The sequence below is a fragment of the Ailuropoda melanoleuca genome, chromosome 1 (genome assembly GCF_002007445.2).
Source record: "Ailuropoda melanoleuca isolate Jingjing chromosome 1, ASM200744v2, whole genome shotgun sequence".
Lineage (NCBI taxonomy): Eukaryota > Metazoa > Chordata > Mammalia > Carnivora > Ursidae > Ailuropoda > Ailuropoda melanoleuca.
In genome coordinates this window covers 101,742,569-101,763,507 of record NC_048218.1, presented here as the reverse complement: position 1 = coordinate 101,763,507, position 20,939 = coordinate 101,742,569, and the positions used below count along the sequence as shown (strand labels likewise).

Below are 20,939 nucleotides of genomic sequence, written 5' to 3'. Positions count from 1 at the left end.
GGTTACTAGAGCAAGGACCTTAGACTGACGTTTAACACTGTTACTTCTCTGCTTGTGAAGTAAAGAATTGACAGAATTAAAACCGTGGATTACTTTGGGGTTGTACCTCACACCCTCACGTCCAAGTAAGAACATGAAAGAAAGAATTACCTTTTAAATAAATTTTATAATTTTATGGCAAGGTATTCAAAGGAGCAAGTGAAAATGGTGAAATGTGTTTTTTCATTTAAATCAAGAATTATTTCACTTTGGTAATTAACATAATGCTGTGTTGATTTTTCCCCCTTCCTAAATCACTTTCAGGTTTGAATTTACACATAAAAAACAATCGGGTGGTGCAGGCCAGTTTGGAAAAGTGATAGGTGTACTGGAGACCCTGGACCCAGAGAACTACACTAAATTGGAGTTTTCAGATGAAACATTCGGGTCAAATGTTCCAAAGCAGTTTGTGCCTGCAGTAGAAAAGGTAACAACAAAAATAACTTTATTACATTTTTTTCAAACAGTTTATTAGGTATCAAATCATATTTCTTTTTTTTCTTTAAGTTTTATTTATCTAAGTAATCTCTACACCCAACGTGGGACTCGAACTCACGACCCCAAGATCAAGAGTCACATTCTCTTCTGACTGAGCCAGCTAGGTGCCTCTCAAATCCTATTTCTGTTGCATTGTCTTCCACGGTTCATTTTAGTTACAGCCCTGCTTCTTTATCTGATTGTTAAGCTTTCCATATGATTTAGAATCTTCAATTCATTATATTGAAGAGCTATAAATACATGCTGTGATATCGAGGGGAACTCATTCTGGTTTTTTGTTTTCTTTATTTCATTTTCCAAAACAAAGCAGTTCTTTCTCTAAGAGGGCTTATTTGCTTTCTCATAGTCCAACCGTCTCAAAATTACAGGAGCTTTTAAAGACATGCACTTAGCAAATATTTATTAAGCATTTTTCATCTGTAAAGCACTCTTCTAGGGGGCAGAGGGAGAGAGAGAGAAAATCTTAAGCAGGCTCTGTGCCCAGTGCAGAGCCTGATAGAGGGCTTGATCTCACGACCCTGAGATAGTGACCTGAGCTGAAATCAAGAGTTGAATGCTTAACCAACTGAGCCACTCAGGTACCCCTCATTCTGTTTCTTAATCATAGTTATTCTATTTCTTTTGATAAATTTAATCTACTTTGTAAATTGCAATCAACAAAATTTGTAGCAGTCGTTAGGGATTTATGAAAGTTTAAAGTTTATTGTTTTAGTGGCATAATCATTCGTTAAGATTCCCAACATCTGATTTCTCCTATCATCTCTGCTGCTGATTAATGTGCTTTTTGGTAAATCATGGTGTTCAGAGCCAGTTTCTTCATTTGTAAACTGAGAGTAAATAAAAAATTTAAGCCTGAACCTCACCAACTTGAGGATCAGATAATACTCTGACATTTCTTTGTAAATTGTGAAGTGCTTTGCACATGTAAGAGGTTAGTGTTTTGTTTGCTTCCTAGGTCACTGGCTTTAAGACTGTTGTAAAACTTCAACAGTCTGTTCTCATACATTGAGATTTTAGGTTTTCATTTACCCTTTTAACTTAGAAATCTTTACTAATAGATTATAATTTTCGTTTGGTGGTAGCATTTTTTTGTGATTAGTGATTTCGTTCATTAAACTTTGTTTCAAGACAGTATTTTGTCCCTGTCATACTTTTAAGTTATCTTCCATTCTCCAAGATTAATGTAGGTGAAGGAGAGCTTATATTTTTTCAACATACAGAGTTTGTAGTTTTGCAGTGTCAGAAATACATTGTACTGTATGTGCAGCGATGGGATTGTTTGCCAAGAAAAACGAACTTGAATTGTGGGAGGTCTACGAATGTTGAAGGGACTGAAAAAGAATTGCGAACTTATCAAATTGTACTTTTAAAATATGTTTAGTTTATTGTGTATCAGTCATACTTCAATGAAGCTGTTTTTTTTAAAAAAGAACTGCATTAGAAAAAGTGAACTTGCTTTTGAATTAATTCCAGTTCTTACTGACGTGTGCAACACCAAAGCCATAATGTAGTCATCTGCCAATGAGGCAAAGCAGCGATGGGTGTATAGTGGGAGCTCAGGGCGCAGCCGTTGAGTCAGTGCCAGGTTTGATGGAGGTACTCTCACTTGCCTTTCCTCTGTTCCCTCCTTATAAAATTGAGAGCAGGCTGTCTGTATGATGGGTGAGAGGTAAGTAATTCCTGAAGATGTGAAGTGTTAGCACTATCAGCATCGCTTTCAAACCAGCTCACACCTTTAAGTGATATGCTTTTCCAAGGGATTGTTCGTCTAGATGCCACAATAATAAAACTTAGTTAAGCTGCTCAACTTTTTAAAAACTTCTTTTCTGAGGGGTGAAATGTAGTATTCATAAAAACGCTTAACTTCTGAACAGTAAAATGTGTGAGTATTCTTGATAATTCAGCTGCGGGTGAAATCCACTGACTCTGGAAGTTGTGTTCATTTGTTAACAGGGGTTTTTGGATGCCTGTGAGAAAGGCCCTCTCTCTGGTCACAAGCTGTCCGGGCTCCGGTTTGTCCTGCAGGATGGGGCGCACCACATGGTTGATTCCAACGAAATCTCTTTCATCCGCGCAGGAGAAGGTGCTCTTAAACAAGGTACTGTGTGTTCCGGCACTTTCTGCAGCCCTGTGTCTGTTTTCCCTGATAGAGCATCAGAGACTCAGAACGCAGTGCGGTGTTTTAGTCTTGTCCCCTTAGAGTACTAGGCAGCCCACCAAGAAACATGGCAGGTTCTGGGCAAATATTTATAGAATTGAAGTGAGGGTAGATTACTGTGTTCTCTCTCTTATGAAATTAAAAGTCTGCCTTGTTCTCCTAAATTATCTAGTATTTTTCATATGCTTAAATTTATAGATGATCTGTAAGTTCTGTTTTTTTGCCACTTTAAAAAAATCAGCATATGGGATATTATTAGCTTCAGAGATAGTTTAGTGATTCATCAGTTGCATATAACACCCAGTGCTCATTCCATCATGTGCCCTCCTTAATGCCCATCACCCAATTACCCCATCCCCTACCCACCACCCCTTCAGCAGCCCTCAGGTTTGTTACCTTAATTAAGTCTCTTATGGTTTACCTCCCTCTCTGATCTCACCTTATGTTATTCCCCCCCTGCTCCTGTGTTCATCTGTTTTGTTTCTTAAATTCCACATATGAGTGAAATCATGATATTTGACTTTCTCTGACTTTCACTTACCGTAATACCCTCAAGATTTCATTCTTTTTGATGGCTGAGTCATATTCCATTGTGTGTGTGATAATGTGTGTGTGTGTATGCATGCCACATCTTTATCCATTCGTCTGTCTAAGGACATCTGGGCTTTTTCCATATTTTGGCTTTGTGTGTTTTGTTTTTTAAAGATTTTATGTATTTATTTGACAGAGAGGACAGCGAAAGAGGGAACACAAGCAGGGAGAGTGTGAGAGGGAGAAGTGGGCTTCCCGCTGAGCAGGGAACCCGATGCAGGGCTCGATCCCTGAACGCTGGGATCATGACCTGAGCTGAAGGCAGGCTCAACGACTGAGCCACCCAGGCGCCCCATGGCTATTGTGTTTTTAATAAAGAAGATAGATGTGCTTGGAGTACTAAGAAATATTTTATAGAAACATTACAGTCACGTGCTATTTTAGTGACTTAATCAGATGTCAGGAAATCCATAAATTTGTAAGTAATTTTTGTAATGTGTGACATTGTAGGCTTTTAGGCATTTTGAGAATGACACCATATTTTGAAGGAGCTCAATAAACTTTATTTACAGCGCAGAACTCTTGCTAAACTGCTGGAATTTCAACCTTTTCCACACAGAATAACCAGTGTATTAAAACCCTAATGAACCAGAAACCTAAACAATTGCAAGTATATTTGATTCATTGTTTTTAAAAGAGAAAAGCAAATAAACAGCAATTTGACATCAGGCTTATTCAACGAAGGAACTCAAAACTTGTATCCTGAATGCAGAAAATGTATTCCCTTTGTCATCTCTTCCATATTCATTATTAATAATGTCCATAAGTATCTTTTTTTTAAAAGATTTTATTTATTTATTTGACAGAGATAGAGACAGCCAGCGAGAGAGGGAACACAAGCAGGGGGTGGGGAGAGGAAGAAGCAGGCTCATAGCGGAGGAGCCTGATGTGGGGCTCGATCCCATAACGCCGGGATCACGCCCCGAGCCGAAGGCAGACGCCCAACCGCTGTGCCACCCAGACGCCCCCATAAGTATCTTTACACAGGAGAATTATATTAGGATTTACAAAACATTTCAGGAACATTTTTATCAAAGAGGGGGTCAAAATGGACAGTAAAAATTAGATAAATCATAATACTGTTTAAGCATTCTGTAAATCACAATTTTATTGATTGATTCTTAATGAATTTTGGACTTTGTATTGTTTTTCTGTTTGCATGTCTGATCAGGTGTGGGGCAGTGGTTGGAAAAGGTTGCTCATTTCTTGACCAGGTTGCTAAGTCCTTATATTACTTAAACTAATGGCAACTGTTAGTAATTTGTGTTTAGTTTCTCAGTTGTGAAAGGGAGAGAAAACTCTTCATTTTCTTTATGCCACCTCTCTGTTAAAAATGCAGTTGAAATCTGTGATCTGGAAATCTTATCATAATCTGAAGATTGTGTTAATAGGAAAAAGGGAAATTAAGTCACAAAGAAAATAAGATTTTCTTAGGCATGATTCACATTAAAACACCTGCCTCTTTTGCCATCTAGGGTGTTTACCACTTCAGTAAATCTTAAACTAGACAAACTAGTTGTAATCACTTTTGTACTTCTTTTAAAGCTTTATTGCAGTGGAATTGACAAAATTGTGAGATATTTTAGGTGTACACGTGATTATTTGATATATACATATTGTGATACTTTCTACAAGTGCAGCTACATTAGAAATCACCAGTTGTTCTATGCTGGTTCTTGACTGGAAATCAGTAGCTCTTCTGGAGATAGAGTTTACACAAAGCCAGATAATCTGTATGGTTGTCATTTAACAGAGAGTCTCATCATCTTTTTAATTGCTCCTGTAGGAAATATAATTAAATGTGGATGTATATGCCCATAATTTACACATATGCATCCATGAAAACAGTCTGTATATCTATGAATATTAACTAAACAGATAAATATGCGCCATTTACTTTTAATTATTTAAGTGTACAGACATTAATTATGATTAACTGCCTGGTGGGTGTGCAAAGGAAAAGCACTAGATAGTAATTGAGAATTTTTTTTTTTTTTTGGCCAGGTAAACATGTACAAATCAGGGTGCTAGCATGAAAGATGAATTACTTTGCTGTTTCTTCATCTGTTATTCAGTCACGCATAATAGAAAGAAGTGTATAGGCTGAAAGGAACTTTTCTTAGTTCAGTAAGAAAATCAGCTTTTCATGCATAAACCTTATTGAATGCCATCTGAGAGTTTTGGGGTGAAAATGTCGATAAATGAGCCCCGTATCAGAATAGCTTAGACTTAATGAGCCGTTCTCTATTATCAAAATTGGAAGAAAAATAGTTCAGATTCTATTTTTTCATTAAAAAAATGAAAACTGGAACTGTGTTGGGTCACAGTTTAAACTTCGTCCCCGATAATTAATCAGTGATGTAACTAAAACTGAATCTAGAATTGAATGTTCTGTTTGGGCACGTTTCACCTTACACATGTGACCATTGCCGTTGTTTTCTGTGGCCAGGTTTTAGAGCACTGTGCTTGGTCTCCTCCAAAAGCCCAAACTTGTAGCCACTCTCATAAGGGAAATAAAGACCTAGAAGTAAAGGTTAGCTCATTTAACTTGACAGCACCCCTTCTTTGATCTCTGCCCCATTATGTGATGCGCTTGGAGATGAAATCCCAGCTCTGCTCCGTACTTGCTATGTGGAAATGCGCAAGTTGTAGGAACTTCCCCCAGGCTGCTTGGAGAGTGTAATTCCATAACATTATATGAGAGCATATAAAATTAAATATATAAGAGTGTATTTGAAAACACTTACACGTGCATACTTGGGCAGTGAATGCTCGTCAGTCTTTCCTTCATATTACCTTTGACCTGGTACTGTGCCATGCCACCATTCCCTAGCTTCTTGTCTTGGAGTGCTCATAATAACATTTATTGATCACTTATGTGCTGTGTATTATGCTGAGTACATGAATTATCATATCTTACGTTCACAGTGACCTTACAGTTGAGAAAATTAGGGCTCAGAGTGGTTAATCGAATGGCTCAAGATTACATGATAGTGGTGGAGCTGAGAGTCAAACCCAGCCCGGAGTCCTAGCCCTTGAACACCACCTCATACGGCCTCTTCAACACCTGTCCTGGTGTTATCAACGGTATTCCTAGTGGGCTAGGAATAAAAATATTACCGCCTCTTCTCACCACTTCGGGCTTAAAAGTTCTATGATGATGTTGGTATTTTTACCTGCTGTCTTAAAAAGCCATAGAGCACATGGATCTGCTTGAGGAAACATAGCTTTTGGGAGTGGGGGCCATGTGACTGTTGAATACGGCAGGGTGAATTCACTCCAGAGTGTTGTCACAGTGGGTTAGAAGAAGGCATGAATAAGGACAAGATTCTTTGGAAGTGAGTCCCGAGGTGAATTTATGGAGAGAGAGGGAGTTGAAAGGAAAGGAGCAGCGTGAGAGAATACGACACTGAGAACTGGACTGAACACCCTCAGCAACTAAGTGATGGACAGTGTGTGTATAGCTGCCCTTCTTCCCTTTAAAATATGACCCTTTCACAGGCTAGCTCTTTTGTATCACGGACTGATTGTAAACACTAGGTAATGTGTACTGAAAATATGTCTGCTCACGTCTGTCTTTCTGGGTGTCGTCTTCTGCATTGATTGCATTTATTTAGAGCCAGGGAAGCTCTGCTGTTGTGATAACCCAAGACGTTACAAGAAATAGAGCTGTTTCTACAGTCCCGAATTGTCAGTCTGCTGCGTTAGACGTCTGTGCAGGGTTCTTTGGGGCTTAGCTGAGGAAGCTTAGGAGTCTACCAAGTTTAGTTATTTCTCTTTGTAGAATAAAATTCACTGATTAGGACTAATTAGTCAAAGGTAAGTCTGAGCTATGATTTGAATTAGAAAATTTTTCAAAGAAATCCAAGCATATTAAATTGCTGTTCTTAAAATTATTCCACTTAAGCTAATAGTGTCTTTAGGAGAAGTGCTTTAATAATATGCAAGAATGATTGCCGATTAATTTAGTATAAAGAAATTGATGCCTGGAAAGCTCTGATTATCTTAAAATATTTTTTCATCTTTTCTGTGTTTTGCTTAAAGTCTTTATTTAGAGAGAATTCGGTCCGAGGCTGAAGTACTACTACACACTACCGTAACATGCAAATTAAATATGAATGTTCGAAGTGTAACTATATTCTCTCCACTTTGTTAAACATAACCCTCAGTCAGCATTTGTCACAATAAGAAGTGCTCTGGTTATGTAGTAAGGTGGATAAAAATAAGCTGGGACACATTTTTAGTGCTTAAATGTCTCTTCACATCCAGTGTCTTTATTTTGTAGGTGAAGAAACTTGAGGGCTGGACACCTTTTGTTTTTCTAAAAGGCATCTATAACTTGTTTGAGTCAGAGCAGAAACCAGAGACTTGGTCTTCTGATTCTCAGTAACATGTTGAAATTGTTTAATCTAGAAAAGGAAAGACAGAACTCAGGTGTGACTTGATTTTTGTCTCCAAATATATGATAAAAATTATTCTCTTATTGTTAAAAATAATTGTCTTCCAGGGACCAACCAGAAAGAATTGGTTTACCTGGTCAAAGACTTAACAGTGAGTGTCTTTACTCCTGAAAGTATTCAGAAAGAATAAGTAACCCTCAACCGGATAATTTAGATGGTAAAGGAGTTGATTGAATGTTGTTTGAAGACCCCTTTTATATTCTCTGCAGCTTAGTAATGTTTAAGGATAAAAATATAGTAATAGAAATATTAATACTGTAATTAAGTGTTGTCTTACTGGAATTTGCATTTAGGAGAGTGACTATTACTGCTTCTAGAAAAAAGAGTCCAGATCAAATATTTTAACCTCACCACTCGTGTGTGCCTTTGGAGAGCACTCTCCCTTTTGTATATCTGGGTAGGGAAGAGTTCCCATTTGTTTAAAGATTAATAAACGTGTCTTTTTTTTCTTAACCCAGCTTTGGAAAATGCAACATTATGTATTCTTGAACCTATTATGTCTGTGGAAGTTATAGCCCCAAATGAATTCCATGGACCTGTGATTGCGGGAATTAACCGGCGCCATGGGGTAATCACAGGGCAAGATGGGATTGAAGACTATTTTACACTGTATGCAGATGTAAGTACTATTGGTCACTGACAGTCTTGCTTTTAGTAACCTTTCTATAATTTGCTGTTTAGAGCAACTCTTAAATGCAAAAGCTAAAAATAAGATTTATGTGGGCATTTATGAATATGTCATTTTCTTAGATGTATGAAAGTTATCTTTCTCATCGTAAGTTTCATTTGTATAGCCTCTTTATCATGTTATCTCTGATTTACTGGAGAATATTGAGTTCCATTGCCAGTACTTTACTTAAATCTCATGGGAGAAAGTGTATATCACATTACAGAAGGCCTCCTAGAAGACACTACTGTCAGCATATTACTGAGGGTCCAGAGGAAAGTTGTATTAGCCTTTTCACAGAAGAAACACTTCTCCATGTTTGAGCTGCAGCCAGAGTGTGGAGTGGGTATGAGCGGGGAAGGCTGTCAGTGGTGTCCACCCTGTGAAACAGAAAGTTTGGGTTTCTAGTTGTGACTGTCACGTTAAATTATTTTTAAATAAGATTTTTACTTTCAGTAAAAGAAAAATATACATCTCTGGCTTTTAATTCTTTTAAATCAAGAGTGGTTAGTAGAAACCTAAGTTTAAAGGAATTAAATGCCTAAGGCTTTCTTGTACTTTTCTCAAATATTTTTCAATAAGTAATACTAAAATATCTACTGTGTTTGTTTTCAGGTCCCTCTAAACGATATGTTTGGTTATTCCACAGAGCTTAGGTCATGCACAGAGGTAAGCAGGTGTAAACTTTACTCAAGTGCTCTTTAAGAAACCACCCTACACAGTGCTCAGGTGTGTGAAATCCTGTCTTTGCGTGACTTTTCCTTGGTAGATGTACCAAAACAAACAAAATCTCTGTTGTTTTTTAACTCCTTAGGGAAAGGGAGAATACACAATGGAGTACTGCAGATACCAGCCCTGTTCACCATCTACACAGGAAGACCTCATCAATAAGTACTTAGAAGCTACAGGTCAACTTCCTGTAAAAAAAGGAAAAGCCAAGAACTAACTTTCCTCACTTTAAGTTGACTAGCTGTAACTGACTCTGCAAGATCTGTATACTTCAGTGGATTTGGGGGAATGAATCAGGCGGAAACATTGCAGAAGCCCTTCCTGTTATATTCAGGAGCTTCTGTTAGAGTCAAAGGTAATTATACGTATGTCCCAACTCTGTGGGTTGGTCTTACAGTTCATTGAAAAACCTCAAACAAAATACGATTGTTACTGAAATATATTTAATATCTAAGGAAGAAGAGACTGATTTCAGTTATACTTCTAAGCTTAGAATGGTATGTATACTTCCTTTCCGAATTTTTTATGCTAAGAATTTTCGCCATATAGAAAGGCCGAAAAAGACAGTACAGAGAACAGGCCTATACCTTCCATCTAGACTCAATAATGAACAACCTTGTTAACAGTTTGTTCATCACATAATAATTTATTTTGTCATCTTTGCTTTGTCTGTTTGTCTATTCTCATACCTCTATATTTAAATTTTTTTTAAATTATTGTTTTGCTAAACAGTAATTTGAAAGTGAATGGCTTATATCCTGACACTTGGGAGTGGCCTCTTTTAATGAGCAGGCTTTTGTGGAGGCAGCTGCGCTCGCCGCTATACCACCAACGCACACTTGAACAAGAGTTTTTCGTTTAAGAGTGGATTTCATATGTTCTTAACAGAGAGCATTTTTCAGATTCTTCATTGGGATATTACAATGGCTAGTAAATTTCTAGGTGTTTTTTATATAGGTGATTGCTTCAGTTTGTGGCTTCTGTAAATTTGTAAATGCCTGTTTTTGTGTTAGTTTCTTGTGGACATTTTAAAATGAAAAGCAGACCCTTGCATATTGCTGTTCTTACCTATGTTCATTTTAATGTTTCTGCAACTCTGAATAATAAAATATAATTTACATAGTTGCTGCCTGGTCAGTTTCATTCACCTGGTAAACGCTAATTGAATTTGAGTGTGTTGGAATTTATCGTATATTGTATTCATTGACATTATGAAAGAACAGATGTTAAGTGTTTGTTTCTAGAATAGGTTGGACTTTCCTGGACAGTTCTACCATGTTGTTTAGGGTTACTTCACCCCAAAATCATCTGATGGGCCAGGCATTTCCTGGTCCTCTCTCTTAGTGGATAATAGAAATAAAATAATGGTTTTAAATTCCTTTCTTTTTCTTGATTTACAGATTTGGCTTTATAACTTAAGGTTTCTACAAAAAGATCTTTTAAAGTATTGAGCATGTTTTCAAAGCATCTGCTAAATGCTTTAAGTGCACTTAATTTAGTTTTCACAGCCCTGTGAAAGTGGGTACTATTACTATTGTCTATTTTGTAATAGAAGAAGCAGAGCACGAAGCAGGTTAAGTAACTTGTCCAGCACCACACAGCTTGCTAAATTTTCTTTTTTTTTTTTTTCTGTTTTTTTTTTTTTNTTTTTTTTAATTTATTTATTCGACAGAGATAGAGACAGCCAGCCAGAGAGGGAACACAAGCAGGGGGAGTGGGAGAGGAAGAAGCAGGCTCATATCAGAGGAGCCTGATGTGGGGCTCGATCCCATAACGCCAGGATCACGCCCTGAGCCGAAGGCAGACGCTTAACTGCTATGCCACCCAGGCGCCCCCCGCTTGCTAAATTTTCAAGTTGATAATTAGTTGTATTCATGAACCCGAGTGCATTTTCCCCATGAATATGTCTGTGGCTGTAGTACCATTAGGCCTGAATAGTATTGGCTTTGGCATTTCATCAGCATCTCAAGCTGTTGACAGTGACTTTGAAAATTGTTCCTGTTGAGGAAATACCTTCCTGGAATTTAGTAGTTTCTTTGGCTAGTATACCAACTGTTAGGAATATTGAAACTAAGGTAAGTTTTGATGTGTTTTTAACTTGTTTAACATTCTGCTTATAAAGATAGAGCATCAGAAAAAAACCTAGATATTTAATCCAACACCAGCATTTCATAGGCAAAAACACATGCCTGACTGGTGGGAGTAACAAGAGTAGGATGACATAGGGATAGATCTAGGACCCGAACCTGCATCTCTTGCCATTTCTTGCTAATTAGTTTGGTTATAATTGGTAAAGACCACATAGCAACCAAGGTCTGTAGCAAGGAAGAAATTAATGGGACTATTCATAAATGAGGATTTTCTTATATTACTCTTACAAAGGATAATTGTTGGCTTATTTAAAGAAAGACAGTATTGTGTTGGAGAAAGGTAACGGCACTAGGCAGGCAGTGTTGGCAGTGATTCCCAACCCACTAACTCTGGCTGCACTTCAAAAATCACATGGGGAGCTTTAAAAAGAAATGTCCAGTCCAGCCTCTAAGTACTCGGATTCTTTAGATCAAGATCAGAAGTTTTCCACTTAATTCTAATATACAGGAAAGTTTAAAGACCAATATTCCCTGCACCTCCAAGACATGAAATGGGAGATTAGTTTATTTGTGTCGTATTTTTCATTTTCTTTTGTGTGATGTTAGAGTTTGGGCTGTCTAGGTTCTTAGTCTGATAACTCTGTCTTTAAGAAAATATGGTCAGTTTTCTCTCATTCCTTTCCTCCCTGTTCACTCTTACATTATTTAGTTGTAAAATCATTAAATTTTAATTCTGAAGTGTTAGAATTTTTCATATTTTAATATTTTTGAAATCTGGATGAGTTTTAAAATTGGCACCAATGGAACTAGGCAGCCACCAGTCAGTAATAACTTGGGACCATGTAGAAGCGTATCCCTTTGTAAGAAGACAACTGTTTGCATTGCTAGAACTGTAATTGTTGAATGAGTGCTTTAATTGCTGCTTAAAATGTCTTCAAATAAGTAACACTGGAATGTACCCGTGACGTAGTTTGTTGTATTTATAATTTATTGTGAGCATTCAGTCATTCATTTATCCATTCAAATAAGTGCCAGGCAGCAAGTTAGCTGGTCATAGCGCTTTGAAAGCTAGGTAAGGTCACAGAACAGGTCATAGAATTTTCTAAGCTGAGACAAATTGGTGGAATAAACTCATGTCATGAAGAACTATCATTCAAGGGCAAATATAGAAACTTTCAAATGACTTTCAGAAGAATTTGTTTAATTTCTAACAATTCTTGTTTAAGGTAGGAAAAATGAAATGGAGTAGAAGGCAATGGAATGCAGACAAAATGCTGGTATTATTTTGTATGTCTTAAAATTTTGAAAGTTCTAGAAATTAGGAAGAGAAATGTGATGCTGTATATACCTGCCATTGGCTCAATGATTCAGAATTTAGGCTCCTAATGAAAAAGAAGGCTTAGGGAATTTAGAGTTTTACATCTTATGTCAAGGCTGATGAAGTAATTTTTCTCTGCTATTAGCTGGCAAAACCAATATTAGTAAAATCAGGTCAGCAATTCTAGAGTTTGTGCTAGAGAAGATGTTCTAATGGTGATATTGGTGAGAAATACTTGGTTTAACTTTTGGGAGTTTTATAAATTTAGACGGTTGTGTTTGTGTGTTGTCTATGTGTAGAATTCCTCTTCATAATCTATTATACTGAAATAAGTCTATAAATTGAATAATGGTCATATTTGTGAGCCTAAACACATTAATTAAAAAATGCTTTCATGAAGAAGAGGACTTTGAGATAAGTGAGACTAGAGAGCTGAAAGCCCTTTCTAGCCCTTAATGTGATACTAAAAAGTTGATTAAAGATCGCAGGACATTGACATTATTACTATAATGCTCTTGGCACCTTTTTTGAAGATTATTTAGGGAGCTTCAATTAGAGGAACTTAACTGCTTGGTGTTGACATGATTTAATCATTGTAGATGGATATTTTAGAAAATATTTTCTTTGCATTATGACATAGATGGGAGATCTGGTGTTTCATTTAAATGATTGTTTCTACTGCTTCAGGATACTTAACGGTTGTTTAAATCAGGTGGATTTTGGAAAGATGAAACAAAGGTTTGGAGTTTAAATAGAAAAATATATAAACTAAATCTAAAAAGTATCTGTTCATTTTTATTATGTCAATGTCCATGTCTGTAAAAATTTTTCTCTTCAGTATAAACTTTTCTAATTTTCTTACAGTATAGACTTGAAAGTAATATTTTGGTATATTTTAAGGCTGATGCTTCCTAACCAGTTACTGGCCAAGGAACCTGGTTAAGTTTTGAAGCATAAGCTTTCCATTAAATGTGTAGGGGCCAAGAGCAGGCCACCCCAAAACGTCCCACTTTGGTATATTGATTATTTTAAATAAAAGTTGCATAGGAGACAAGACACACAGGGACATCTGGACCACACCCTCTATCGCCCTGAAAGCAGGAAATGAATCTCTGACGTGAAAAGGCACCCTCTCTGTACCACAAGGTAAAGAAACACCCTTGTTATCAGAGAGGAAATTTAGAGCCAAGAAAGCTGTGTAAACAACCCTGTAACTTGTTACTCATTTACTACCTCAGCCCAAATTCAGTTTAGAATTCTGTACTAACTGAAGGTCGATTGAAGTTAGGTTTTCTTTGTCCTGTCAATTCCTCACAGATTGTCTCTGTCTATAAAGTATAAAAACTACCCATTTTTTTTGAAGTGTCAGTTGAATTATTGGACCTCTCTGCACATATAAAACTTTTTTTCTCCTGTTAATCTGTCACCTACCAATTTAGTTCTTAGACTAGCTGGAAGAACCTTAATGGGTAGAATGAAATTTAAATTCCTCCTCTATAGTTGGCATATTTGCAGGATCAACTTCCACTGGATAGTTACTCCGAAGATTCTGCAGTTTTAAGATATTGGGACATCTGACGTACAACCAGCAGAAGGTAAGATTTCTTTCCATGTTGCCTCCCAGGACCTTTGTCTGCAGAATCTGGTGGAGTGAGAGTAATGAAAATCTTGTTTTCTCTAAATTTAGATTAGCAAGAGAAAATATTGTGGAACTAATTCGTTGGACTTAGTAAGTCTTGGTAAAAATGTGGTTGAGTACTGTTCGTGACCCGTTTCCTCCCAGAGATGGTCTTTGTTTTCCTTTGTCTCTATGTTTTGTGTCGTTTGTCATAAAAAGGAATTTCCATGGGGCGGAAAGCAGGCATAGGCTCTAGAAGCCCACTGTTGGAGCCAGCCCCACGGACCGATGACTTCATGGCTCTCCTCACACTGGTGTCTGCGTAGACAAACTTCATTGTAGGTTAATGTGCACGTGAGGTAAAGGCTGTTGCCATGGGAAATCTTGGAAGCCAGCGCCTCAAAATTGGGCGTGGGTTGAGCACTTAAAAGCTATTAGAGTACTTACCGCCTAACTCAGTCCCTCCCATGTTGGGATAAGTTGGTCACAGAACAGGTTAGATTAACCATAGGTCACCTGCCTAATAGCACAGAATCTACGACCCACGGCACATCTGTCCTGGGTATTAGTTTGGCTCTGAGAGACCCAGCACTTAGCTAAAGCTGTTAACGTGCACGTCAGAAAAACCAGATGAGGTTTTTCCTGTCATCTTGTTCTATGTCCTAAGAGCTTGGCTTCGGGATCAGTAAGAATCCTCTCTGTGGTCTTCACCATCTGGACGGTACACTTGCAGGTGTGCACCTTGATGGCCACATAGACTGGGGTTCCAAGACCTGCAGTTACTAGCAGCCTGCTCTGGCCATGCCAGTTCTCGAGGGAGCTTGTCATGAAAGGTCCTAGCCCATAAGGGGCCTTCGTCATGTCTTCCTTCCTTGCTTGTTAGTGTCAGGAAGTCCCATTCTAGTAGTGTCTGGCTGCTGTCACAGATTAGCGGATCTGTTCATTTTTGTGGGAGACTGAGGACACCGTTTTTACCACACCATCCTTACTGCCTGTGCAACAAAGTCCTTCGCTTTCTTAGACAATCTTTGGGAGTAAACTTTTGTATGATGGGGGCTGCATCGTCTGCCCTCTCTTGCATCTTTGATGATGCCATAAAAGGGCTTATTGGTTTGAGTTGCTACTGGAATTAATAAGATCCTTCTTGTCAGTGGCCGGAAGAGGGGTCCTTTAAATTGGCTATATTTGCAAGGAAAAAATTACTTATGGAGAGCTCTCAATTGTCTGATCAGTATAATCACTAAACTAGGGACTCCCCGAATGAGATGAAAAAAAAATAGACCTAAGACATTAATGTCCACATCCAACATTCCCTTTCCTAAAATCCAACCCCATCTGCCTATTTTAACTTTCCCTGGAAGATTTACAGAGAACACTCTGGTCTGATCTCTAGGTTTAAAGCACACAGGTTACTCAGGCTAGTCATGTCCATGCTGAAAGCCAGAAAGTGAATTTAGTAGAAGCACCTGGACCGGCAGTAGGGCTGGCTTTGCTCTAATCAGGCCCTTTCAGCTTCAGGAATTTCTGGGCGGTACCTTCATAATGTATTCTAGATCCCACCACTGCAAAAACCATGTCTCCTGAACAGCAGCAGGTCTTTTGAATTAAAAAGCCTTTTTTCCTCCCCTTTCAGAAGATCCCACCAAATTCAGAGAGGAATTAGGTTAATGCCTATTCCCAGTCCCACTCACAGAGACCTTGACTGGCTGTGAAGGTGAGTTCTTCCACCCCATGATTGTACTAAGGTTATTCCGCCAAACAGGCCCGTGGAGAAACCCTCCCTTCACAGAGGAAAACAGGCGACCAAAATTTCTCCTGTCCTCTTACAAATGAATCGGGAAGGCCAGTATTCAGGCACTAATGGAAGCCAAGTTTAAATTGTGTGCTCAGAAAAAAAAGACTTTTGTTAAAATGCTTGAATTGATACAGATTTTACAAAGGCATAAATCTTTTGATTCCTTTTTTAGTTGAAAATCTCCCTGATATTAAAAAAAAAAAAGTTTTTGGAGTGTTTGGGTGGCACAGTTGAGTGTCTACTCTTGGTTTTGGCTCAGGTCATCATCTCAGCTTTGCGGGCTCGAGCCCCATGTCAAGCCCTGCATCACGGGGCTCTACCCTCAGCATGGAGTCGGCTTCTCTCTCCCTCTCCACCTCCCCCTTCTCATGTGCTCTCTCTCTAAAATAAATAAATCTTAAAAAAAAAAAGCGTAATTAAAAAGGCTGGTCAGGGAGTTCTGGGTGGCTCAGTTGGTTAAGCGTCTGCCTTCAGCTCAGGTCGTGATCTCAGGGTCCTAGGATCAAGTCCCTCATCAGGCTCCTTGAGCCTGCTTTTCCATCTGCCTGCCACTCTCCCCGTTTGTGCTGTCTCGCTCTCTGACAAATAAAAATCTTTTAAAAAAATAATAAAAAGGCAGGTCAATCTATATTCAGGCTATAATCATTTCTTTGGGGGGAATTGGAAACAACTGTGTCTTACAAATTGCTACAAAACCAGAGATGCAATTCTAGAAACCTTTCAAGCTCACCTTTTATTTTTGTTTTAAATTTTGATTCCAGTATAGTTAATATACAGTGTTATATTAATTTCAGGTATACAATATAGTGATTCAACAATTCTATACATTACTCAGTGCTCGTTATGATAAGTGGACTCTCTTTTTAAGATTATTTTAGCGAGAGAGCACAAGTTGGGGGAGGGGCAGAGGGGGGGGGAGAGAGAGAGAGAGAGAGAGAGAGAGAGAGGCAGACTCCCCACTGAGTGTGGAGCCTGACAAACGGCTAGATCTCACAACCCTGAAGTTATGACCTGAGCTGAAATCAAGAGTCAGTCATTTAGTTGGACTGAGCCACCCAGGTGCCCCATAATTTTACTCTTAATTCCCTTCACATATTTCACCCATCTTCCCACCTACCTCCCCTCTGGTAACCACCTGTTTTTTTTCTATAGTTTTTTTTTTTTGGGGGGGGGTTGTCTTTTTTTTTTTCCTTAGTTTTGTTTCTACATATGAGTGAAATCATATGGTATTTGTCTTTCTCTGATTTCAAGTAGCATAATACACTCTAGCTCCGTCCATGTTGTTGCAAATGATAGATTTCATTTTTTGTGGCTAAATAATATTCCATTGTCTATGTATATCCCATCTTCTTTATCCATTCTTTATGGATGGGCACTTGGGCTGCTTCCATAATTTGGCTATTGTAAATAATGCTGCAGTAAACGTGGGGGTGCATGATGCGGAGTGATGTTGAGCATATTTTCGTGTGTCCGTTGCCCATCTGGATGTCTTTTTTGGAGAGATGTCTGTTCATGTCTTCTGCCCATTTTTAACTGGATTATTTGGCTTTTGGGTGTTGAGTTGTAGCAGTTCGGTATATATTTGGATACTAATCCTTTACCAGGTATGTCATTTGCAAATGTCTTCTCCCATTCAGTAAGTTGTCTTCTATGTTTTGTTGATTGTTTCCTTTGCTGTGCAGAAGCTTTTTATTTTGATAAGAGTCCCAATAGTTTATTTTTGGTTTTATTTCCCCTGAGATGGAATTTTAAAAAGGGAAAAGAGGCTTTTTTGAAACACAGACTGCTAAAAGGGCTGTTATACCCAGACTAGCACCTCTGATAAGAAGCCAGTATGTTCCAAAAAATGCACCTTGGAGAAAACTTGGATTCTTTCTCTATGTCTTTTCTACCCCCATCTTCTCTGGGACCCGCGAGCCATTCTTTGAAATACAAACTTAAAGAAGTTTCTCATCAGAAAAACAAAAAAGAGAGGTTGGAAATCAGGCCTATAATGTTCTCACCACATATATTAGTAAAAATAAAAGCTATAAGATTTTTGTTTGCATCTGTATGTCTGTGTGTCTATCTTGCTAAAATTAGTTTGTAAAAGAGCTCTATTTATTTGGTTTGAAGGCAAGCGCTTGTAAGGATTGGGCATTCTAAAACTCTTAGAAACTAACCCAAATGTTTTTCAAGTTCACATGATCTGAAAAAATATTCTGTATTGAAGCTAATTTAAGGTTGTTGGTTTAAAATAGACATGTTTTTAACATTACCAGCATTAAAATTAAAAATTTTATTCTGTTTGGGTTTACTTAGAGTCAGATAAGTTGATGTTCTCTCTGTTACAAAATGTTTAAAAAAATAATCACCATTGCTTGGGAGGATGACTGACTTTGCCATCTCTTGAAGTTTTTATGGGTAACTTAAGCATACTTGTTAAGAACAAGTAAATTGAATAGATGTAAGTAAGAAAAAAATTTTCGGTGAATTTTTTTTTTAAGATTTTATTTATTAATTTGACAGAGACAAACAGCCAGTGAGAGGGAACACAAGCAGGGGGAGTGGGAGAGGAAGAAGCAGGCTCCTAGTGGAGGAACCTGATGCGGGGCTCGATCCCAGAACGCTGGGATCACGCTCTGAGCCAAAGGCAGATGCTTAACGACTGCGCCACCCAGGCGCCCCTTTAGGTGAACTTTTTAAATAGTTTCCCCTAGATCTTTTTGGTAACCTTGAAGCTTTGAAGTTTTGCTACGTTTAAGTGCTAAATTATGTTGAATTCATTGAATGTCTAGGTCATTTCCAAATAAGACAAAATAAACATTAATTAGTAAACATAAGTTTATCTACTTTTGGTTTCCTTATTACAGAGAAACTAAAAATCAGTTTGGGTCTGTTAGTAAACATGTTTTGTGCTTTATTAAAAGATTATACTATGAAGAAACTCATGTTCCTAGAAATTATAAAATGCATTCATAAATGCGCCAGTGTAAAAATTGCTGATGTAACAGGCAATTCATAATTGCTTCCTACTTAGTTTTCCCTAGAAATTAAATTTTCTAAGGGTGAGGAATTCTAATATATGGTATTAAATGTACTAGAAATAAGAGAAACAACTCTGAATGCAAGGAAAGTAAGATGTTTTTGGTAAGAAAAAGTATGAGATATAAAAGATACATTTTTGTTGAGGGAAAAGAAAACAATTTTGTTCTAAAGTGAGGCTAATTATTTGAAGAGGGGAAACTTAGGACAAAATCTGAATGTAAAACAGTTGTAGAAGGTTCCTAGCAAAGGGGCCTTTGGAAAGGAATTTTATTTGTAGTGATTACTGTCTAAGATTAAATTTATTTAAGAATGAGTTTTATCAAAAGTACACTGGTACAAAATTAGAATTTTTTTCTCTCTGTTAAAAGGAAAAGATTTTCTTAGGTTATTGATTTGCTTTTTATAAGAGTTTGCTGAAGTTTTTCTTTACCTTTCATGTAATCTGCCTGGAAACACAAAGATTCTATGTTTTGTCTCTGTTGGGTCTTTACCAAAAAAGCCTGAACCTTCTTGCTCACAACTATATAACCTTCTGTACTTGCTTTTGAAATCTTTCGTCACTTCGGTTAAATAGGTAAGTATTGTTTCGGAATGATCTGTGAGCCTATTTAATCAGCTGTTCAAACGTTTTGATATTTTTTGAGAAACTTGCCAAAGTCAAAGTCTAAAATGAAATCTTTTAATCACACTCTAAGTGAAATATTCCAGAAGCCCGATGGAACATGTCAAAAGTTTTGTTCTCCTTATACAAACAGAGGTATATTACACTAATTAGGCTTATTATGTTCAATTACATGGGAAGCATTGTCAATAAGTGATACTAAACCCTCTTAAATTATATTTGTGTAGTTATTAAAATAAGTGTTTAAAAATTGTATGAAATCTGATATTGCCCTTGTATGGTGTTATCTCGATGTGTTACGTGTCACAGAAAAACCAAAGTTACTTGTCCACTGCCTTACCATTCATTCTAATCAGCTGTTTCACCGTGGCCATTTTTAAGTCTTTTATCATTTACAGACACATATACTTCTACTCAGATGCTTTCACAAAAGCTTCCCTGCATGTGTTTCATCTTCAGTGAGACTCCTGGAAGGAACTCTGAGTATAGGTTTCTTTTGATGACCTTGATTATAAAACTGAACTGGGTAAGAATTTTTGGGAANTACAGACACATATACTTCTACTCAGATGCTTTCACAAAAGCTTCCCTGCATGTGTTTCATCTTCAGTGAGACTCCTGGAAGGAACTCTGAGTACAGGTTTCTTTTGATGACCTTGATTATAAAACTGAACTGGGTAAGAATTTTTGGGAACTAGTGGAAACTAAACTAGATTCAAGCAGAAAAGAATAACATAGGACTGAGTGAACTGAAGGGGATGATTATAATTTCTATGACATTTCTGTTGGAACCATTAATGATTTTTAAAAATATTTTGTTTTCATATTTAAGGGAAAGTTTTTCAATTATGCTATGGTTTCTTTTGATGACCTTGATTATAAAACTGAACTGGGTAAGAATTTTTGGGAACTAGTGGAAACTAAACTAGATTCAAGCAGAAAAGAATAACATAGGACTGAGTGAACTGAAGGGGATGATTATAATTTCTATGACATTTCTGTTGGAACCATTAATGATTTTTAAAAATATTTTGTTTTCATATTTAAGGGAAAGTTTTTCAATTATGCTATGACAACAATTTGATAAATATTTCGATTTGTTCACAAAGGTATATTTTATCTTTTTCTCCCTAGCTTGATCTTTCCAGAACTCCTAAACTTTCAGTGAGTATTCTTACATTTTCATAACAATTTTCTATTTGCATAAGTTCAGTAAAAATTTGTTCTCCTTGTAACAGGACACAATTGGAAACACTGATTATATTACCATGGTTTTCACTGGAATGTCATATTTGAGGGAGACATACATAGACTCAGACATGCCCAC

At 37.3% G+C, this 20,939-nt stretch overlaps 1 protein-coding gene across 2 annotated transcripts in view; it reads left to right on the top strand.

The window, feature by feature from the left end:
* The window catches only part of GFM1 (G elongation factor mitochondrial 1), a 43,471-nt gene extending 33,204 nt beyond the window's left edge, over positions 1 to 10,267 (top strand). For both annotated transcript variants that reach the window (XM_002918809.4, XM_034663828.1), the window contains exons 14-18: positions 304 to 466; positions 2,491 to 2,635; positions 8,205 to 8,365; positions 9,029 to 9,082; positions 9,228 to 10,267. In XM_002918809.4, the coding sequence (XP_002918855.2) occupies positions 304 to 466; positions 2,491 to 2,635; positions 8,205 to 8,365; positions 9,029 to 9,082; positions 9,228 to 9,359 (655 nt within the window). In that variant the 3' untranslated portion in view covers positions 9,360 to 10,267. The remainder of the gene's footprint in view (positions 1 to 303; positions 467 to 2,490; positions 2,636 to 8,204; positions 8,366 to 9,028; positions 9,083 to 9,227) is intronic.
* Positions 10,268 to 20,939: the final 10,672 nt, after the last annotated feature.